This window comes from Pholis gunnellus (assembly GCF_910591455.1).
Source record: "Pholis gunnellus genome assembly, chromosome: 9".
Classification (NCBI taxonomy): domain Eukaryota; kingdom Metazoa; phylum Chordata; class Actinopteri; order Perciformes; family Pholidae; genus Pholis; species Pholis gunnellus.
Genome location: NC_136535.1, coordinates 14,948,936 through 14,971,251, shown reverse-complemented (window position 1 = coordinate 14,971,251; position 22,316 = coordinate 14,948,936). Strand labels below are relative to the sequence as shown.

Genomic DNA, 22,316 nt, shown 5'->3' with positions numbered 1-22,316 from the left:
TGCGGTTCCTTTGCTTGTCCAAAGTGAACTGACAAGTGCAGGCAGTGGTTCCATTAGCTGGCAATTTGCTCCCAAGTTGTCCGGGGAGGAAGGAGGCGGAATGAAGGAGTGCTTTTTGGCAGCACAACGCACATGGCTCTGCTTAGGACGAGTTAAGTGTGGTGCTCACACACGTAATCCGAGGCCGTGATTCAAACACTTTCGTAAAGCAAACACGCTCGAAAAATGCGAGTATATGACCACAGCCTGAATGGAGATCAATGCCTCAAATAATAAAGAAATGTACGTCTACTGTAAAGATGCACGTATTTACCGACAAACCCAATTCAACGCTACGTATCGGTCGGAATATACGATGTGTAAGCATATTGTAAAGAAGACCAACTATATAAGTGCACACACGCCGTCCTGTGACTCCCAGAGAACGATGGTGTCCATATGGTTTGAGCCAGAGCGTAAGTAGAGTACAAGGTAAACACGCCTGACTGAGGTTTGTCCATGCATGCTCTCTTAGCATGCGTCTCTACGGACCGGCTCAAAACCTGGCCACTGAATCACACACAGCATATAAACATACCTCCCTCCCTCCCTCCGTGTGTGTCTGTGTGTGTGTAGCATGTTTAAGAGTGAAAAGAATAACCGTGGACAGACGGTGGCGTTTGTCTGCGCATAAATTAAGAGCAGAAGCACTTAATTAAAAAGGGGAAAAACAAGCACAGATAAAATAAAACTTTGCTAATCGGCTACTTGGCAATGTGACCTCTGAGCGCACCGGGCGACATTCTAGGACCCGCTGTCCTCCTGCTGGGCACACAGGGGGAGGGGGGGGGTGCCGGTCCGGCTATGAGAAGCAGGCAACTGGTAGAGCCCCCCCCCCCCCTCCCCTCTCCTCTTTATGCTCTCTCTATGTATCATTGTCTCTCTCTCTCTCTCTCTCCCCCCCTGCTTCTCCGCCCAGAGTGTTATTAGACCCGGGGCTCCGCTGTGGCTCCAAACAGCTCAATGACAACACACAGGGCCTGCCAATTAGAAATAATTAGACAGTCATTTCAGTGGCAAGTCTTTTTAAGTGCATATATAACGATGCAATGATGCTTATTAGCCGGGCCTGAGCCGGCGAGGACCGGGGCCTCAAACGCTTTGGCGCTGGAGAAAATAATTATGCCAGTGATCACAAAGCGGGCTGCACATCTCTGTACTTCACCTCCACGCGTTTCAAAAATCCACTTCATTAGCTCCCGTAATTAATCCTCCATTAATTGCAGGAAAAGCCCAGTTTACCTCCCTTCGTTTCTAATTATCATCTTATAAATAGTTATGGTTCTAATTAATGTGTTCATTAGGCAGGATATTTCTCTCAAAGCCTCGCTGGGAGCCAAAGGTCCGGCTCGGCTCTCTCTGAAGCCTAACCAGCCAGAAGGTGAGGCCATCCTGCCTGCATTTGCTTTTATTTTACTACATTCAACCTCCTAATTGGCATTTAAAACCCAATTTGGAAGAACTTCAAGAAGCTTAAATAGGAGAGAGAGACAGAGAAAAAGCAGGAAGGAAAGAGAGAGAGATACATTTGGTGCTCATTTTCCGATGCCAGAGCTAAAAGCGTTTCCGTCTCCGTCTTTCTCTTGGTCTGGCCAGACGGATGAGGCTCTTTACTGTCATAAAGTGAACACAATGAGGGCTGACTGCATGGATTAGTCTTTGGCATTATCGAGATTTTATTTGCAAAACATTGCAAGTGGGTCTCTACCGAAGAAATAACAGTGGGAGTGTCATACTTCTACTTGGTTCAGTCATCAAACAAAACTACATTTTGTCTTTCGTACACACACACACACACACACACACACACACACATATAAAGTGACTCGTCTGCTCTCTGTGATACTAGTAATCATAAAGATTTGCTTTTATTCAAACAGCTTTTAAAAAAGGGAAATTATCCAGCGCTCTCCATGATTAGAGCTGAACACTTCAAACAAACTTTTTTTTTTGTCAACTCTGAATTCCAAAATATAAATGTGAAGAATTTATACTGTAATAGGAATTACATTTTATAAGAGTTCATTTGGAAACACTGAATCATGCATCTTTAAATATGCTTGTTGTCTCAATAAGAATTGTGTTCATTGCAATATTTAGAGAAAAAAAAGAAAAAGTTGAATTCAATTCGCAAATTGTTGCATCCTTGGCACCAGTATATTGCTATGAGTGGCCAGCTGATAAAGCATGTTATGAAGTGCATATTTCTTTTTGCTTATTTAACGACAGTTTCAGGACCTTCTGAGAGAAAACAGGTTTTATCTTCCCAACTCGACACTCAAACAAGAGAAAATAAAGACGCATATAGGCAGAAAATAAAGCCGATACCTTTCATTAGACTCCATTCAGACTCTCTGCTTCTTGACAGTGATTAAGAGCTACAGTGTGGGCATTTAGCAACCTACCAATTTAACCAGTTACTTCCTCTGGATGACCAGGTGAGACTTCACACGCCTGTGACGTCTGCAGAAAAAAGCTGTTTGGAAGTATCATTCGAAATTGGAAGTATAGCAACGAAGTTTTCCCTACATCGCCAAATTTGAGAGTTATGAGAAATACCGAAATCCTTTTCTTTACACCCATATCAATGACAATGATGACCTCGTGGGAATGTTCTTTCCTATTGTTGGAATCACTTTCTGATTTTAAAAACACAAATCAGTGCGCTTCAGCCAGCTGATGCCCGAGAGATTCCTCCATCATACAATGTCTAACAGCACAGCAACTACCTTTCCAGTCGAGGCAGTAACATGACAGGATTCATGTGTCTATACAGTTTGTTAAAACAGATGGAGGGAGAACTTTTTTGATGTTAAACTCGCCTTTGTTTGGGACCATCGGCCTAACTCCCTTATTTTGATGGTCGACGCGAGAGGACCGGCGTGATGCCTCTTGTGAGTTGAATTGTGCGTGCGTGTTGCACGGTGCAGACTCTCCAGCTAGGTTGCTGCCCAGGGGAGTGGGCTAGTGTGTTGTGAGCCTGCAGGATGGAGGGGTGGGGGGTGAGGGAGGGGGGAGAACGGCTTGGCAGAAGTGAGGGGTGAGGGAGGGAAGGGGGGGGGGGGGGTTTCCTCTGGCGTTAGAGGGGAACACTGCTTGCGGCGAGGCGCGGATGAAAGAGGCTGTCTGTGTCAGTCACTTATTCCTCCCTTTGGTAAATAAAGGTTTCTGACAACAAAGCCGAGCAGCGCTTGACTGGCCTTTACAGCGGATAAATAAAAAAAAAAAGACAACACAGGGAAAGAGAGTAAGACAGAGAGAGAGAGAGAGAGAGATACACAACAACAAACGCCGTTCAGATCTCACAACTGGAAGCATGTTGATTTTTATGGAGTAGAGAAGACGCAGCCAAACTAAACCAGGTCATCTTTCAGTTTAAATCAACACTTTGCAAAGTCCGGTAATAGGGGAAGAAGGAAGAAAGGGGCTGGATGTCATCCTGCAGGAGGGGGGACAAGAAAAGATGTTGAGAGTCCGTGGGATAACAGACAGATGGATGAAAAAACAGCCAGGAGGCTGCTCTTAAACTCCAGCATGGTATGTGTAGTGTAGACTAACCTGAGACCACTACAAGGCAGTAAGTGAGGTACTGCCATCATTCCATCGTGCCATCGTGCCATTGTGTGAGAACCATAAGGCCCCAATGCCTTATGGTTCTCACACAATGGCACGATTTCAGCGGCTTGTAGAGGAAAACAAGATTTCACTTGTCAGGTTCTCAAAACGCACTCGGGACTGCTCTCCTCATGAAGGCCAGCTACACCCAAAACCACCTGCTACATCACACGCAGTCTAAACTGTGTGAATAAATACACGCTGGACTCAAATGTGCAGAGCAATTTCCACCCTGTCACCTGACGTGGGGAATTGCTGATCCAGGTGCAATGAAAAGATGGGAGGCCACACTGCTCACCCCAAAAATAGAGTCCCCCACTTTCCTCACCCCAGCTTTGTCTAATGCACTCAACTGCCCAACCTTTTTGCTCCCCCCCCCCCCCCCAGACCATTCCCCTTCTCCTCCCCACCTCAATCCTCCCTGTTCCCAAGCCGCCTGAATGACCTTGCACGCGCTCCGTGTCGGTGCTAGGCAGGAAAAGCTATCTAGCAGATGTACGACACCTCATCTCATACAGGGGAAAATTGCTGTGTGAAATAAATACCGGGCCATCGCTCAACCCCCGCGCACATACACACATACACACACACACGCCTGGAGTCCTTCTGTGATCTCCAGTGCAGAAAGCACAGCTATGGAGCTAAAATGTCTAGATTACCTCGTTCTAGCGGCAGCAAGACATGACAGGGTGGCCGAGCGGTTGACTGTCTCATAAGCAGAAGTCCAAGGCAATGATAATAGCTAGCTCTGGGTGCCGGTCTTTAGTCAACCCTGACCTCTGACCTCTCTGTAAAAAAAAAAAAAAAAAAAAAGGCCATCAGAATGTGCCTCAGGGGATTACTGAAGCGTCTCATTGTTATTATCATCATTACATCCATGCTTCATGTCAGCCTGAATGCAGGAGACCAGATCTGGAGCCTGCTCCCCTCTAGCAGGTAAACCTTTGGGGCTTATTCATAACAACCTCCTTTGAACGTCTTGTGTAAAACTACAAGAAATGTATGTTTTCGGACGGTTCAGACACCGCAACAATTAATGATAACTTTTGCTTTTTACACCACGAAAACCTTCACGTGGCAACTTCAGCTCGGACTTGAAATAGCCACACAGAGCCACTTTTCTTTTTTTGAACTGTTAAGATACGGCACCTGTCTGTCTGTCTGTCTGTCTAGGCCCAACTCATGTCTCGCCCTCAGTCCTTTCCACTTGCTTTAAACTAAGCACTCGTTCTAACTCATCCCGACCTCTGTGACTCCAGGGTTTGCTGAAATAACCCTGACTCTGGTCTGCTAACCTAGCTCGATATCCATCTCCTTTTAGGGGGAGAGACATGATTAGAGGTCTCACTCTCCTCACGGTCATGACAGCAGCCCCAGTAATGAAGCCGCTCTGATGGTAGCGGGGGCTAAACCCTGACGCTAGCACTCTGCCCTGCTAACTCAACAAACACCTGAAATATTAATGAGGAAAATGTAAGCATTCCCGTGTGTGTGTGTGTGTGTGTGTGTGCCCTGCAGTGTATGCTCTCACCTATGCGAGTGCGTGCACACACACACGTGTGTGTGTGTGTGTGAATACCCTTCTGCAAATGACACGGTTTCTCTTTGATAGGCCGCGTGGCGGATTTGTCGCACCTGCCATTCCTCCATGTCGTCTAAAGCGAACCGTTAAGTCAATGGAGGACTGACAGGATGACTGACTGAGCCCACACACATTTAACCCCTGCTGTGGACGCTCCGCCGAGCCCACCTAAAGACGAGCCTGTGATCCGGCTGTGATGAGAGACGCCGCGTCGTCTTTGTTGGACCGGGTACGACATCAGAATCACTGTACGCTGCTGCTGCTGCTGCCGCCATGCTCCATTCTGCTCTCTCCCCCCCAGTGGACTAGGCCGTGACACCCCCCCCCCCCCCACACACACACACACACACACACACACCCCCCTACGCCATGAACATGCATTCACGCAAATCTGCACATACATGCATACACTCAATCAACCTCACACATGCTGGTGCGCACACTGGCAGGCGCACACACACACACACAGCCTGATATGCCTGCTCACATCAAAGAGAATAAACATTAATGGCAAATAGGTAATCTGCTCCTCTTGTCTGTTTTACATTTCGGGGCAAGATTGACTGCCTCTGGGGGACCTGGCCCTTCTCTGATTGAGGACAGGAAGAAAAAAAAAGGAAGGAGAAAGAGAGAAAGAGAGGGGAAGAAGGAGGAAGCAACGGTAGATGGTAAACACATGATAGAGCATTATTCTTATTTCATGTATCTCTTTATTTTTTATTTATACATGAGAGATTGAAAAGAAGGTAATAATACCCCCATCCCTTCAACCCACGACTGCCCCACTATGGTCCTAATCTTCTCCCCTGCAATATTCCGATGCCGACGTTATTATTCTCATTTCTTCTGAATAATATCCCTCTCTCGGAGGATCTGTTCACTCTGCCGCTGCTCGCTTTTGTCTCTCTCCTCTTCATTTTTCCTCCTTCAGGATCTCTCGGTCCTCTCCCTCCACGGCACTAACTCAACCTATTCTCGCCACACTTTTCCATTCTCCTCTAACTTCTCGTCTCTCCGGTCGGCGCGCACTCGGGCCTCTTCTCGCTTCTCTCGTTCATATTCTGAAGGGGGCGCCAGGTTGGCGTGGCCGGGGGTGGGGGTGGCAGGCGGCACCTCATATCCTATCTACGTATCAATCATGAGGTCTGTCCACCCAATGCTCCTCTGATCCATCAGCCAGCCTCTCAGCCAGCCTCATCCCAACACACACACACACACACACACACACACACACACACACACACACAGCACTGACTAATGGCAGTCAGGGCACCTGTGCACACCAACCTGCTTTCATTCCACACAATGGATGCAGAATGTGCAGTATCCCACAACCAAGGGCTGTAATACAGCCGATCGTAGTACTACAGAAAATACTTGAAATACTGAATATTCACATGGTCTTAATTAGTCCCATTTAGGGCATCAACGAACAATTATCTTTGTTATCAATTCATCGAAACAGATTATTCATTTGTTCTATAAAATGCCAGAAAATAGTGAAAAAGATTCCTTTCCCAGAGCCGAAAGCTGGCTCTTCAAATATCATATTATTACAAATGATAATCAGTTTACTCTCAAACAACACAAAGAAAAGAAGCAAATGCTCACATTTAAGAAGCTGGAACTACAGAGAAAAATCGTCTGTCTTGGTTTAAATAAATGACTAAAACAATTAATCGATTATCAAAACCGATTTCTTTTTTTGTTGCTGATTGACAAAGCAATTAGCCAACTAATCATGTCAACTCCAGACCCCTTTTGTTACATTACACAATTCAAAATTGAACTGGATTGTTCTAAAAAAGGAGCACACATGTGGCCGCCGCCGACAAAGTTTTGCAGACACAAATTGCAGCTGCCATCACTCAAACGCATAAATTCATCATCAATGCCATCATTTTTTTGCACATCCCCACCTCCAACACCGCCTCCACCTCGTAACACCCCGACCACGCACACTCCCACCAGCAACCAGCCCAACCCACCTGCTCCTCGCTCACCGCTAAGCCGATTACACAACGCAGCCCTCCTAATCACAGCGCAGCGTTTGTAAACACCGATGTCATCGACTGTAGTTCTAAATCTCCCAAATCCCCTCCACCCTTCATCTCACACCACACCAGTAATGCCATTATTTCGACTGATGTTTTAATCACCGGTGCCGCTGTGAGTGACTGCTGCCGAGAAAAGGGAGAAAAATGTGTGAAATCTGTTTGGACCAAATAAATAATAAATAAATAAATGGTTTCAGCTCAAGAGTGCAAAAAACTGAAATTTGCCGCTTGTTCCGATGCCACAGAATGTCCGGCGACCATTAGGAAGGAGAGTGCATGTGTGGTGTCTTTATACGGCACCATCGACCACTCTTATGTCAAAACAACTGTGTTGGATCATCCATTCATCCCGACACCTCTGTAATGAAGATATTAAAACTCTTTTTCCTTTGTGATTAAAATGATCTCTGCTCTCCCCCACAGCCATACACAAGTAAACAAAGGGCCTCGCTCGCGCATATATTACGACGACCTTTCTTCAATTGTGTGTCTGTGCATGTTTTTATGTGTGTGCGACAATGCGTGTGTGTGTGTGTGTGTGTGTGTGTGTGTGTGCGAGGGATTTAAAAACAGCACAGTTTACTGGTTCATTAGCACCAGATTAGCTATGGTAATGACATGGACCACCACACACAGAGACGTTGCCTTTATGTTTCTGAAAGGGATACAACACTCACTATGACTGTGTGTGTGTGTGTGTGTGTGTGTGTGTGTGTGTGTGTGTGTGTGTGTGTGTGTGTGTGTGTGTGTGTGTGTGTGTGTGTGTGTGTGTGGGGGCGAGAAGTGTGGTGCAGGTGGGTACATATTAGTCTTGCATGAATAAGTTGCTAAAAAAAAAAAGAATACACCAATAATAATCATAATTTAACAGAGTGTGTATGGGTAATGATGTTTTAATAGCATTCATGAGTGAAAAGAGAGCTGCTGCCAGAAGAGACTTGCGAAGGATTGAACTGGTGTTGCAATTTGACCTGCTGCTTCTGCGAGTGTTTTTCATTGTGACTCACAAAGCAGATAGACAGTCGGGACAAACAGACACGACGCGCACGCAACGCACTAATCCAGACCTAAGACGCAACTTTCCATGTGGCTCTATCTGATGACACGAGACATAAATAGGAAACTATGTGTTTGTTAACACTGAGGTAAACTTGGTAAAGGCGGGTTTTTTTAATAAGAAACGTCTGCAAAGGCATTCCACGTACTGATCTGTAATACAAACACCCAGAGCTTCAAGAGGATTTTCTTTTGTCATTACTAAATGATGGAGCAATTGCTCATCACTCCTTCTCTTCACATAACATATACTTTTCTTCAGTGCAGATTAAACATATTGTATTTCAGCTTATTTTTATCTCCCATTTTGTTTTGTTTAACTCTTTAAAATGTTTCTTTTATATCTATTACTTATTACTTATATCTATTTATATATATTCCTGAATGCCTTTCTATCTCACTTGAAGCACTTTCATCACATACACAACTGCTATACAAATAAAAATGCCTTACTATTATTTATATGACTATTACTAATATAATTCTGAGGCAAAGACTATGTTGCTGGGATTTAAGATTGTGTGAGTGTGTGTGTGTGTTCAGGTGTTACCTCCTGTCTCGGCTGCGTGACCTGTGTGAGCGGTGGCTCCTCCCCTTGTCTCTCTCTGCGCTGCGACTCCTCCTCCTGCGAGACGAACTGTGGGACGAGCTGCTGCTGGAACGTCGTCTCCTCCTGGAGCACAAACATACACATTCAAGTCTATTATTGGCAGGACCCTTTAAACTAAACATAACTCAGTCGGCAAAGCTTGTGGACTATTAATCACTTTGGGATTTTGGCATAAATCGGACAGTGAAGTATGTGAATTTGTTTTGAATGCTCGGTGTGGTTCGTGAAAAAAATGTGGTTCTCAGAATCGCTCCAGAATATATATTTGTTATCAATAATCATGATCATTCAGTTTCATTTTGTAGTGTTTCACAGGTTAATATCAATAAATCAAACACTTCTGACATCAGCTCCCTCCTCACTTCCCCCTTAGGCTCCACCCAGCCATGACAAGAACCACTTCTATTATTGTCTGTGTTCGTTCACCATCATCTGAAATCCTTACCTCTCCTGCGTACGTGAAGGCTGTATTCCTAATTTGTTTTGCTGTTCATTTCAACAGCAAATATGTCCGAGTGTCCCAGACAACCTTACCTGCTACGAGCAGCGCCGACGGCCACTTTGCATTAGTGAACACGCTCGGCTACGGCCCTGCAGTTCCTCCACAGGGGCCCTTTGGTGCTCTCCTGCTCTTTAATGTGGCTACAGCAGTGTGTGCAGCGTCTATTTTACAAACACCACTCACACCGCGTGCCTATTGATATCATGTAGCAGGAGGCATTCATGGGGGTGAATGCAAATGCAGAACCCCCCCCCACACACACACACACACACACACACACACACACACACACACACACACACACACACACACACACACACACACACACACACACACACACACACACACACACACACACACTATTCTACTGCACAAACAGTTTGAGCAATATTCATTATTTAAAACCTCTTCTTTTCTTTCACCACAGCCGAAATATACCCAAATCTTTTGTCGCGCGCAGACAAAAAAAAACCCACATACACTGTTCTATGGGAGCTCTGCAAGATAGAAGAGAAGAGAGGTAAAAGCAAAGCAAGTCAAATAACACAGAGGCTGAACTATCAAACCAGAGTTGTACCACTTAGAGCAGCACAGTAAAAGCTCCATTAGTATTCCAAAGGCTGGATCCCATGAGCGGGGCCTTATGAAACAACTTCCACTACCACCACTTCACACATTACACAGAAGAAACACACAGTCGTGAGCTGGGGGGGGGGGGGGGGGGGGGGGGTTTGGACGGCAGCGTTAACTCACATATTTTCTCAGAAGCAAATGTAACGTAATAAAAACATAATGGCTCAAACACATGGGACTAGGAAGCGCTGGTTAACACGGAGTCCTTTCACATGAATACACCACCTACCTCGTCTTGCTTGTGCTTTTGCATCTCTCTCACACACACACACACACACACACACACACACACACACACACACACACACACACACACACACACACACACACACACACACACACACACACACACACACACACACACACACACACACACACACACACACGCAGTCACATTCATTATGTGGTCATGATGTCACCAACCTAGAGCATAAGCACCCTTCGGTTTTTACCACACATTAGGTCTCTTTACACTGTTTGTATGTATGCAGGTTGAAAATGCCACAGGGTGTGTGTAGTCTTTCATGTGAGCCTATTTGAGGAACTACACACACACAAACACACACACACACACAATGTCTTGGCTAATTGATCGAAGTGTATGGCTAATAGATGAGGGACTGTGGTCCCGGGGTTTGCACTGCCCACCAGGCCCCATCCCGTACAGACGGGCAATGACTTCCAATCAGCAGTAATGGACCTTGACCAAGCCTCATAAATAATTACCATCAACTGGCCTTGTCTGAGCAGCCACACACAGCCAGTGGCAGCTGTGGATGGATGGAGGAGGCCAGGTCCAGCCACTAGCCACTTGTAAAGATGTCTGATTATCACTGAACCTCCTCCTTCCTCTGAGACTGCTCGATAAGTGTGGCATTTTTGAAACACGAGTAGAAACTCAGATTGTTTATTCCGGAGAATGAGCCATTTAAAGACAGCCATATCTAATTTACAGCTTTGTTTAATCTCTAAAATTACATTTAGCTAAAGCACAAAAGTCCAAGCGCTGATTTCACTTGTTATAATAGCGATCATACATATATATTTTTGTCGAATAATATGACCAACCAGAACAGTGTAGGCTCAAGATTTGACTGTTACTTTTCATACCTGGGTTCTCTTAGCAAAGTCCTTAACAGGCACTAATTGTAAACAGTACAGGGGTCCGTCACTGCATGTCCAGCGTTTCAGCTGAATCATTATTGACAATAAAAACTCCATCTTCAATTATCCTGAGCAAAGAACCAAACAACTGTCCCCCTTTACCTACATGGGTTTACTACCCTATTCACAAGTCTGTTTTTGAAGCTATAGCAAAACCCATCTTTTTGCCGCCATCTGAAAACATGCCAATTCCACACAAGGCCAGAATGTTATTGACTGTAAAGCTGCTAGATCTGTACACATAATGTGCTTTAAAATTGCTAAACGCTACTAAATTGGTGAGAACTCAGCTAGAACTGGGTTTTCGCTTATACATCAGACTCAGATACAGACTGATGTAATGTACGACGGTTAGTCTTTACATTTTAGCCTCTAATGAGCTGTAAAATGAAAGCAAGCCGCATGTCATATAATAAGCCAACAAACTAAGTTTTCCACCTTTGATTCACTTGTGCACACACAGAGGAGATGAGCCATCTAAGTCGGGGGCTGGGCTGCTGGGGAACTTGCAGCATCAGCACCAAAGCAGCCCTGAAGATGAGAGCCTGTCTTGCTCAAGGACACTTCAGCAGACCTGCACAGTCCTCATCCCCTCAACTTCTAATTAGATAGGGGGGGGAGCTTGTTGTGCACTCTCACCTCCTGTCCTTGTCCTTGTCTCTGGAGCGAGAACGGCTCCGGCGACTCCGACTCCGGCTGGTGACCACCTTGCTGTTGGTGGATGAAGACGAAGAGGAAGAGGAGGACGACCGGCGACGCTGTTTTTTCTTCCTCCTGCTCCGACTGTCATCCTCACTATCAGAAGAGCGCCGACCCATGCTGGCTGACTTTCAGCTGGCACGACACACACACACACACACACACACACACACACACACACACACAGTGTTACTGATAAGCTCTCCGGCATCTTTTAGCAACAATTTGCTTCAAGACTAAACCTACAGTATCCACAATAATACTAAATGTTTGATTAATGTAGCTACTGTAACCAGGGGTGTAGTAATGGGTCTGTCTGTGTAGCTAACTATTACAACATGTACGTGAGCATATCGACAACATGGAGGACGGTAACAGTTATGCAACATAAGTGACCGTTACAGCTCCGACAACACTGTGAACAACGAATGTGCCGCAAATATAGAAGATAGATTTAAATGACAGTTTTCTGTGCAGGCTAACTAGCAGGCTAGCTGTGCTAACTCCACTAACGTTTGGCGTTACGCTAGTTCTTCTTTTGACTGGAGCCCTCTGGCCGTATTACAGTAACCGTGCACTGCAGTCAGCAAACGTTACGTGAAAAGGCAACAGTGGAGCAAACGCAAACAAGAAGTTGACTTGAAATGGGAAAATCCCGCTCCTCACCTTTAAATCGTTGTGAAGCTCCCACAACTCAGCCATGCACTGCTCAGGAGCCCAAACTCGTCGAACGGGAAAGCATCGATCGAGTCCAGGAAAAAGGAATCGAACACAGAGCAATAGATCGCGTGAGCTGCTCTGCTCTCATCTGGTCTCATCATGGGTTTGAATTACGCGTTCATTTGTTCCTCTCAATTATATCTTCAGCCTCAAATGAGCCTTATATAATGCAGTATTTTTAACTAAGTTATAGTCTAAAGCCGTTTTAAATTAATATGTATACAAGCCCATATTAACACATATAGATGGAATATATTTTGGCAACATGTTTAAGGGTGCATCTTCATTCAGCAAGACAGAAAGTAGGCTATATTTCCATTATTGCATGACTGATGTAGGCTATTTGAACATTTTTTGGATGTTGGCTTATTCCAGCATGGCTACTTTCGACACTTGCATTCATAGATGAGGTTAATTAATGGAGCAACATTTCTTCTGCACTCATTCGTTAAATTGTGTCTGGCATTTTTTCTATTTCAGTCTCCAGTCAATTGGAAATATCCCAAATGAATATTGCTATAATGTGTATTTGTGTGTATCAACAGTTTGGGTTACTTTACATTTTTGATCTGATAAATTGCAACACAAACAAATGCATGTGCGAGTTGTAGGTCTGTCAATGATAATTTGCATGAGGTCGTCCTCTCAGATAATAATATTTTACACCAGCATTTAAACAGAGAGCTGAAAGGGGAGACAGCGTATCCAGCCAATTTGCAGCAGAGTAGAATAATTAATTACTTCGTGAAATTCAACGAAATTCAAAAACACATATCGGGACTGAAGGTGAAACGACCACTGTTTCACTGGCAGCATCAATGAGTGAATAAATCAATAATATGCATATGGCTGATAGAAACAAGTCAATGGGGTTTCCAGATACAAGTGGCTGCTTTTCAGTGCGATTAGGAATCCACCCTGCTTTTAAATGCAGCAGAAATAATAGTAATTAATGCCTAAGGTTATAGCTGAAACATCGTTAATATTTAATTAGGGAAATTATTGGAGCTATAGTTCAGAAATGGATCTGTAGATCATCAATAAACACGTTTATGCATCAAATTCATCCCGACGTTTCCAAAATCCCGCTGTATCTCGCCTGCCCCTATGCTTCCTCCTCTTCTCACTTAATTGCTCTCTCCGCGGCGTTACTTTCACCGCAAGTCAACCATTGTTTATTTATTTTTTGCAAATATAGGCAATCATTTCAGCGCGAAAATGCGAGTTGAAAACGTTAATTAGTGAGCCCAGTGGCAACGCATCGCGAGAGGCATTATAATGAAACGTTTAGTTGCTATTTAACATCCTAATGGTTTAAAAAGTCCACTGAGAATGAATATTAAGCGATATAGTCTCACTAATGACGACAATTTAAAATACATAATTGCTGATTAGAAACATAAAGCAACGCTGCAAATAGCGTGAAACATTAAATGATTTGTCTCACAGGGTCCCAAACTTTCATGTCAGGCTTAAACATTAGTGCACACTCCTGTCGAGCGTGTGCATTAGCATTATTACAAGATAATAATAATAATGTGTTTATGGTTGTTATGTCGTTATCATTATTGTTAGAATATCAAATTAGTCCTCAAACTGCTACAAATATGTAATAATATGAACACTTTCTCACATTATTTAAAACTTGTATTTCTATTTTATTTTTGCAGCAACATTTGTTTTAAATCAAAAGCGAAAACGTGGTTTCATATAAACAAGTCGAAATCCTACTGATAAATGTATCAGGCCTAAAGCCAACTGTACGCTACTGGGTTTTGTTTAGCCATAAGATCACTTGAGCTTCCTATAAAAGCTCCAAGTATTAAGTCGTTGCTGCTCCTCTTGGCATCCCAGCCGGTCCGCTTTTGTCTTTCTATTTTTTGTTTACCCCCTTTCCTCTCCGTGTCATCGTTGTGACTTATTTCCCCCCCAGATCACAGAGATATACTGAGGAAGGACTCCTCACCCATGTGCTTCCCTCTCTCCCTCTCTCTCTCTTGTCATTTTCAGATTGTTAAGCCACACCCCTGCAGAGAGACAGAGAGAGAGAGAGAGAGAGAGAGAGAGAGAGAGAGAGAGAGAGAGAGAGAGAGAGAGAGAGAGAGAGAGAGAGAGAGAGAGAGAGAGAGAGAGAGAGATCCATGACCATCTCCCGGGTGTTTAAAAACTAACTCAGGACAATAGCAGCGAATGAGCGCTTAATTAAATTAATTAGTCCTTCTTGTCAATCCCGGATTAATGGCCAATGGTAGCGGTGCTGCTAATGTTTTTTTTTTGTTTAACTCCACTCTCCTCTCTCTCTCTCTCCCATATCAGTGAAGGGGAAGGGGGGCTCATCCCGGCATCCTGAGGGGAGGTAATTTGCACGGATCAAGGGGGCAAGGCGCCGCAAAGTATAAATACTGTGACTTCAATAGAGGATCACCAGCAGGTTCCCAACTCCGCTACCAAAGGAGGGAGGAATTGGCTGAGAAGATATATTCTTTATATTTTTTACATTTTCTTCCAGAGTTGGCAGCATCATCTCGCATAGGCTATCGTTTTCAAGGGGGTCGACTTTAAAACGAGCCACACCATTGATGTCTTAAGCTGTCGTGGAGCAAAGGGAGAGAGTGTGTGTGTGTGAGTGAGTGAGTGTGTGTGGTGATTTTTTTTTTTTTTTAAGAGGAGAGAAGGTAGTGATGGAAGAGCTCACCGCTTTCGTGTCTAAGTCTTTCGATCAGAAAGTGAAGGAGAAGAAGGAAGTGATAACCTACAGGGAGGTGTTGGAGACCGGGTCGACGCGAGCAGGAAGCAGGGAGTCTTTAACCGCGGAGCCCGGGAGCCGAGAGGAGGCTGCAGCCGTCACCCGGAACGGAGCGCTCTCACCGGGCAGGGACACGGACATGCTCGGCCCGGAAAGAATCAGGGATGCCGGGAGCCCCAAACTCATAGACGGTAGGACTGCAATGTTGTGCGCTATAGGCTGCAGTCTTTCTCTACAGCGGTAGCGGACTTGTAGACGAGTGTTTGGCTCATCGAACAGATACGGATCATAACCACGTTTTTTTTTTTATTGGCGAAATGCTGCTAAAAACATCTTCGTTTTAGTTCACGATCCAAGCAGAGGCTACTGCAGATTTGATCCCAATAGTCGATGTAAGTTGCAGGATGATGTAGATCTGTAAGGGGAATCATTCACCGGTGCCTTCTCAAAGTATCTTAATATGTTTCGTCATGTTAGTTGTTTGCCATATGCACCGTCAAAATCACCCTCCTTATAGACATATAACAACCATTATGGCTCATAACAACTCCTATCTTTATCAGCTGATCGCAGCTTGGTAATGTCTTGCTGTGCAGTTTCAAAAAAAGTTTGTATTTATTTGAAAAGGCTTAGCCCAGACCTATGATAAACAACAAGGCCTCCTGTGGCAAAACTAATAACCATTCTATTATAATATGAAAGGACTCAAGTCCAATCTCATGCATTTTTGATATCACACGTTTATGAAAGTATCATGGGGGCATTCTGATCCTTGATTTGCCTTTAAAAAAAACGCTGCAGTGTAGCCTGCTTTAAAAGATTAGAAGCCTTACACCAATGCACGTTATATTAATTCATTACATAAGCGTCATTGATTGTCAGTTACCTCCGAGAGCTTTATATATATTTTATATTAATGTTTCAACTAGAAGAAGGCGCATCAAAGACCTGACATACAGACATCACTGCACATGAAAGGTGGCAATCAAGTCCTGTCATTTCTGTAGTCACCCAGTGCACATAGACGTCTGATTTCAGGTATGAAAGCAGGTCAAATGGATGGCTTTAATAAAAACCTGATGATCTCATATTTTTTAAAAAGAAAAGAAAAGAAAAGAGCTAATAGAGTTAATGTGGAGGAATTGTTTTTCGTGTTTATCCTCAATAATTCAGTGGTTTTTTTGTCCTAATTGCATGACGAAAAAAGAGCCAATAAAAATGTGATTAAATACAGCATAAAATCATACTTTAAACGGTAAATATCTAATTAAATACAAAATACTGCTTTTGTGTTTAATGCTTCCGTACCGACCAGTTCCAATCGTGATGATTTATATGTTTACATTTTTTTTTAAATTTTAATATAAATTGAAGCAGCTGCTCACTGTGTTTTATGAAACCCGGACAAAATATGACAACACACAGGACAAGATATCTTAGAGTTGGGTGGCTTGTAAAAAAAAAAAAAGACATCTGTTCGTCATGGGCAGCGTGGTTAAAAGCGGAACTGCGACAAGCATGTATCAGACATCCAACAGTGGGCACAGCGTTGCATATTTATAAGCAGTTAATAATTAAAGAGCTTTATGTAGCTCTACAAAACATCCGAGGTCTGATAGCTCTGTGATATTTGAGGGCTGGGAGGGCATGTCTTTCATTCTTCCTTATCATCGAGGTTTTATTTCAATTGGTGAAGATAATCATGTATGTAGTGCACGTTATTTCAGCTCTGCCTTTATTCTTCGGTGGAGTAGCACATCCGTTAGTTTGGCTCATTTCATTTTTTTTAAATGTGTCTTTCCTGTCATGTTTCCATGAGCAAAGACACATTTATATATTTCATAAATATGTGAGGATGAAGGCCAATGATGACCACAGACCGGAGGTCACACGGTTCAGCCTCGTGATGTTGATGTCTCTCTCTCTCTCTCTCTCGTCTCAGGCAACACGGACGTGAAGGAGAGGAAAGAGGACTCGAAGCCTTTAGAGGACGAGGCACAGACTAAAATCAAACAGAGGAGAAGTCGGACTAACTTCACATTAGAGCAGCTCAACGAGCTGGAGAGGCTCTTCGACGAGACCCACTACCCGGACGCCTTCATGCGCGAGGAGCTGAGCCAGCGACTGGGACTGTCGGAGGCCCGAGTACAGGTAGGACAAGTCCTTTCAACTGGGGGGAGCGGGAGGGAGGGGAGGGGGGGCATTAAGAATATAATAACTATCAACTGTTAGAATAATACTGAGGCAGCATTTATACGTATTTGTTGGGACAAAGTGTCGCGTAGAGGGCCCTTCAATTTAAGTAAATTATCAAAAAGAAGAAGACAAATTATTAAAAATTAATAATGATATCATTATAACAGTGTGTACGAGTATGGGCTAAAAACAATGGACAAGAAAGAGACCCACGTGCTTAAGTATAACAGACTAATAATAATAATAGTAATACTAATACTAATAATGATAATACAAAAACAAAGAATTAGAAATGCTTACATGTTTTTCCCATGTTCTCTATTTTTCCAGGAAGGATTTTAATAATATCTTCAATCATTTTTGTTACGCTAAACTGGATATAATAATAGTCTGATAATAAACGTCCACAGACATACACTTACTAGACTACAGTGTAGGCCATGGATTCAACAAACCTGTTCAAAGGACCCCCCCCCCCCCCCCCCCATGGGTGTTTGTAGGTTTTAATAAATTGAACAAGATTTCAGAGTTCACCCTCAAAATGTTATTTTGTCACAATTTTCTGATCAGATTATGTTTCCCTCAGTTTGTTTTGATGATTTAATTTGTGTTGATTATCTCAATTATGCCTTTGTTTGTATGAAGAGAGTCGATTTAATCTTTATGTCCTAATCCACCGAAACAAATATTTGCCGTCAGTTTTCTGGGTGTATGTTACCAAGGCCCCGTTTTGTCAGAGATGCTGTCGTTTTTCATGGGGACAGACCATCTGCGCAGAAACCCAGTAAGGCTTCAGACAGTCAGTGAGGGGGGGGGCTCAGACATGCCTTGTGTAACGGGAGCAGGGGGACAATGAATATATAGACAACTCCTCTCATCTGATTTATCAAAAACTCCATAACATCTTATTCCAGACTCTTTTATCCCGTAGCCTATAGCTGCGGCTCAGGGGAGGACTGAGCATTTGTCCCCAAACTGAATACGGCGGTCGTAGCAAAAAGAAGAAATCATAAAAACAGCCCAAAAGACCCCCATCCCCAAACTCACCCTTCAACCCCCCCCTCAGCCTAAAAAAAAAAAAAAGTTAAAGCCAGCTTTTCGCAGGGCTCTCCCGGCCTGAACTGGAATCTCACCAATAAGGCGTATTGTATCCCCAACAAGGAGCACAGCTCGGGGATTTGCATAAATTATGTATTATTTTCTACCCAAATCAAGAGCAGCGCTCCCCCTCTTTCTCTCTGTGAGAATATTATATCGTTTTACGTGTTGCATTCACAGGCTAAACATGTATTTTGATTTTTTTTAAACATATCTGCCTCAATCAATAACAGCAGAGCATTTGCTTTTATCATCGCGATAAATTATAGCTGAAGCGTGCACAAAAGGACTTCCGATTGACATACACTGTGGTCAATAAATGAAGCCATGTTGACAGACAAATCAATATGATATTTCAATCGTGCCTGTGTGTATATGGACCTAATGTAAGGCAGATCGCAGATTGACATGCTGTATTGTGGGCTAATTTAGCCCGAGCTTTGTCTGGGAGATTCAAAGCAGATTATCATAGAAATAAATCGTTTAATCTGTGTTCCAAGGCGTTTCTCTGAAATTGACGCTTGTCGATTTCAACAGAAGGAAAAGGAAAAGTGAGCTGCGTTTTTGAAGCGGTTTTTTGTTTTGTTGTTGTTGTGTGTGAGTGTGTATGTGTGTGTGTGTGTGTGCAAGTGTGTGTTATGCCGGTGATTAGACAAAACTGCGAGGCATTTAAGCGTTTCTCTGACATGGATTTTCCGCAGATAAGGGTAATTAATTTCAGCGGTCATTTAATGAGAGGGAGATATAAAGAGAGAATGGGGGAGATGCTCTCAGATCGCCTCGCTCTGATGTCCAAAACCGTAATAGCATTGCTGCTATTCGATATGTGAGAGTCCATTCAACTCTTCGGGGACACTAATCTATAGAAAGATGAAACCAACGCTGACAAGGTTATTTATTATAGTCCAGTGGTCCTGCACATTTCCAAACAAGCGTGTTTCTATTCTCCTATACGGGTTTAATGTCCCCTCTTATCGTGGATTTACGTTCTATTTTCGTTCCCCCCCCCCCCCCCCCCCCCCCCCCTCTCTCCCTTGTTGTAGACTAAATGTAATAATTCAAATCTGGGGTTAAGCAGTGCCATTAATATTTCAGTGCTCCGTAGGGATATTGTTTTTCTGCGGTTGTTGTCACTTTGAGAGGAATTACACATGGCCTCACAAGCAGCTGCCAATCAGTGGGTCTCTAATTAATTTCTGTCCCTGCAGGTTTGGTTCCAGAATAGAAGAGCCAAATGCAGAAAGCAGGAGAACCAGTTACATAAAGGTACGCTTTTATCCTGCATGCTCCCACATAAAACAAAAAAAACAACTATATTTCCATTCTAGTATTTTCTATTCTATTCTATTACAAGGCAACAGCACGCTCGAATGCATGCAGCATCTTTTCATCTTTATGCACTGTTACTATTTGGGACGTGGTTTCATTTTCAGTTAATTAAGCCATCAAACGCACTGTGATTTATTTAATGTCTGTTTATCTTGGTACGTTATTAAAGTGTTCCGCTTACTGCTCGTTATTCAGTACAGTTTACTTCTTTGTGTTTTTTTTTAAATATTATCCTCACAATTAGGCTATCATCTGTGCTTTTGCAGGAGTCCTGATTGGAGCAGCGAATCAGTTTGAAGCTTGTCGTGTTGCGCCATATGTCAACGTGGGGGCTTTACGGATGCCATTCCAACAGGCAAGTTACTTTGAAAGCGTCTAGTCTTAAAATCAGACCAATCCCCGGACTGCTGTCTTGGCACAGGCTCTGCCCAAGTGCTATGCTATGAGACTCCAGTTCCAATGTAGGGGGTAACTAAACTCTTATTACCACACCGGCAAAGAAAAACACTGAGCCAACACAGCGCAGCCTGTACAACCTAATTGGAAAATTCCCTCTATTGTTTTATGGCTCATTTATAGGCCTGGTTTACTAGAGCAAGTAAACATATTAGTACTTCAGAGGCCAGGAGTTTCTCACTGTTTTACTATACCTCACACAGAAGTAGCCTAATGTCCATGGTTTGTTTTTTGATGGTTGTTGTGAGAGTCTGGGCAGAATGGAACAAAAATAAATATGAACACAATGTATATTGCATTACATTTGAGTGAGGTCCAGTCCTCACTTTGAGCACCACTGATCTTGTCTGGGTTTATTATCTTGTAGGCAAAGGCCCAAGTATTCCCAAAGGCAATGACTTGAGATTAGATTTCATGCTATTGATGTCCAAATAAAAAACTCAAATTTGACCTTTGATTCACAAGAGCTGCAGTAGTCAATAACATCCCTATAACTTTATGCCATCCAGGGATATTGCTCAATGACACGTCAGTAGAAAAGCTTGGGGATTGAACCCTGAAGTCCAGCTGAATGATGACACACATTGGTCATTCTGACTCCTCAGAGTATACAGCAGCCAACAGTTGAACCACATGTATACAACAGTGTCACTATAGTGAAATGACCCAACCCAAAGTTAACGCATGTTCTCCCCCCCTTCTCTCCCCCACCTGTGCGTCCATAGGATAGTCATTGCAACATGCCGCCCTTCTCCTTTCAGGTGCAGGCGCAACTGCAGCTGGATAGCGCCGTGGCCCACGCGCAGCACCACCTGCACTCTCACCTAGCGGCTCACGCGCCCTACATGATGTTCCCCGCGCCGCCGTTCGGACTTCCCCTGGCGACGCTCGCGGCCGAGTCCGCCTCCGCCGCCTCCGTCGTGGCCGCCGCCGCCGCCGCCAAGAACACCAGCAAGAACTCCAGCATCGCCGACCTGAGACTGAAGGCCAAAAAGCACACGGCCGCGCTGGGACTGTGACGCCAGGTGGACTGGAGGACACGAGGCGCCCGCGCGCTACCTGCCACGTCCGCGCAACTGAGAGACGCTGAACACGAACGCTTTCAAAGTGAAGGAAATGAACAAAGTGAGAAAAAATTATCCAAGGACGATATTTATGTTTTCTTTTACAAATGAAGGACGAGTATAACTATACAAAAAATATAGGTTATTTATGAGACAAAGAAAAGACAATGAACAAACAAAAAAAAGAGACTGTGACGTGATAGCCTATAACACAGATGTGATTTTTGGACGCCCAATAAAGTGGCGGATGGGATGGACACCAAGGCTATACGCAGTGTCCTTCTCTGCAGCCACGTGGCTGAGGAGGGCGGGACACCCCGAGGAGGAGGACGATGCAGCTGGGACGGTCGATACTTTGTCAAACAAGGCGAACCATTCTGCAGTTGTTCTGATTTAATATTATATTATTATTGTTTCATTTTGATCCCATATAGAGGCTGGCCTCGTTATAAAACACTTTCTCTGTAAAAGGACAGAGCGGGAATTCTTTGACAAAACAGAGAAGAAGAAAACAAAGGACAATATTCGAAGTGTTTTTTTCCCTCTTCTGTTTCTTGTCCAAAATTCAAAATGCCCAAGCAGTGTTTGCATGAGTTTGCCTTCACGGATGACGTGATGTGAGCCCCCCCCCCCCCCCCCCCCACCCTTCTCCCTCTCTTCCTCCCCTCCCTAAGGAAGGGAAACTCTCACTTGAATGTTTGGCCTGTATTTGACCTTGTTTGGACCTCCTCTGGTAAAGGTGGAACTATA

At 43.9% G+C, this 22,316-nt stretch overlaps 2 protein-coding genes across 2 annotated transcripts in view; one reads left to right on the top strand and one right to left on the bottom strand.

Moving 5' to 3' along the window:
* rsrc1 (arginine/serine-rich coiled-coil 1) overlaps positions 1–12,683 on the bottom strand; it is a 107,326-nt gene extending 94,643 nt beyond the window's left edge. The window contains exons 1-3 of the mRNA XM_079165643.1: positions 12,624–12,683; positions 11,898–12,092; positions 8,900–9,022 (exon numbers count right to left, since the gene is read on the bottom strand). Coding sequence (XP_079021769.1) covers positions 8,900–9,022; positions 11,898–12,076 — 302 coding nt within the window. The 5' untranslated portion in view covers positions 12,077–12,092; positions 12,624–12,683. The remainder of the gene's footprint in view (positions 1–8,899; positions 9,023–11,897; positions 12,093–12,623) is intronic.
* Positions 12,684–15,358: 2,675 nt separating this feature from the next.
* Positions 15,359–21,521, top strand: shox2 (shox homeobox 2; the record flags this gene model as incomplete). The annotated part of the gene is made up of 5 exons (XM_079165879.1): positions 15,359–15,614; positions 17,366–17,574; positions 19,926–19,983; positions 20,313–20,401; positions 21,264–21,521. 5 exons carry the CDS (start codon positions 15,359–15,361, stop codon positions 21,519–21,521), a joined length of 870 nt encoding a protein of 289 aa, XP_079022005.1.
* Positions 21,522–22,316: the final 795 nt, after the last annotated feature.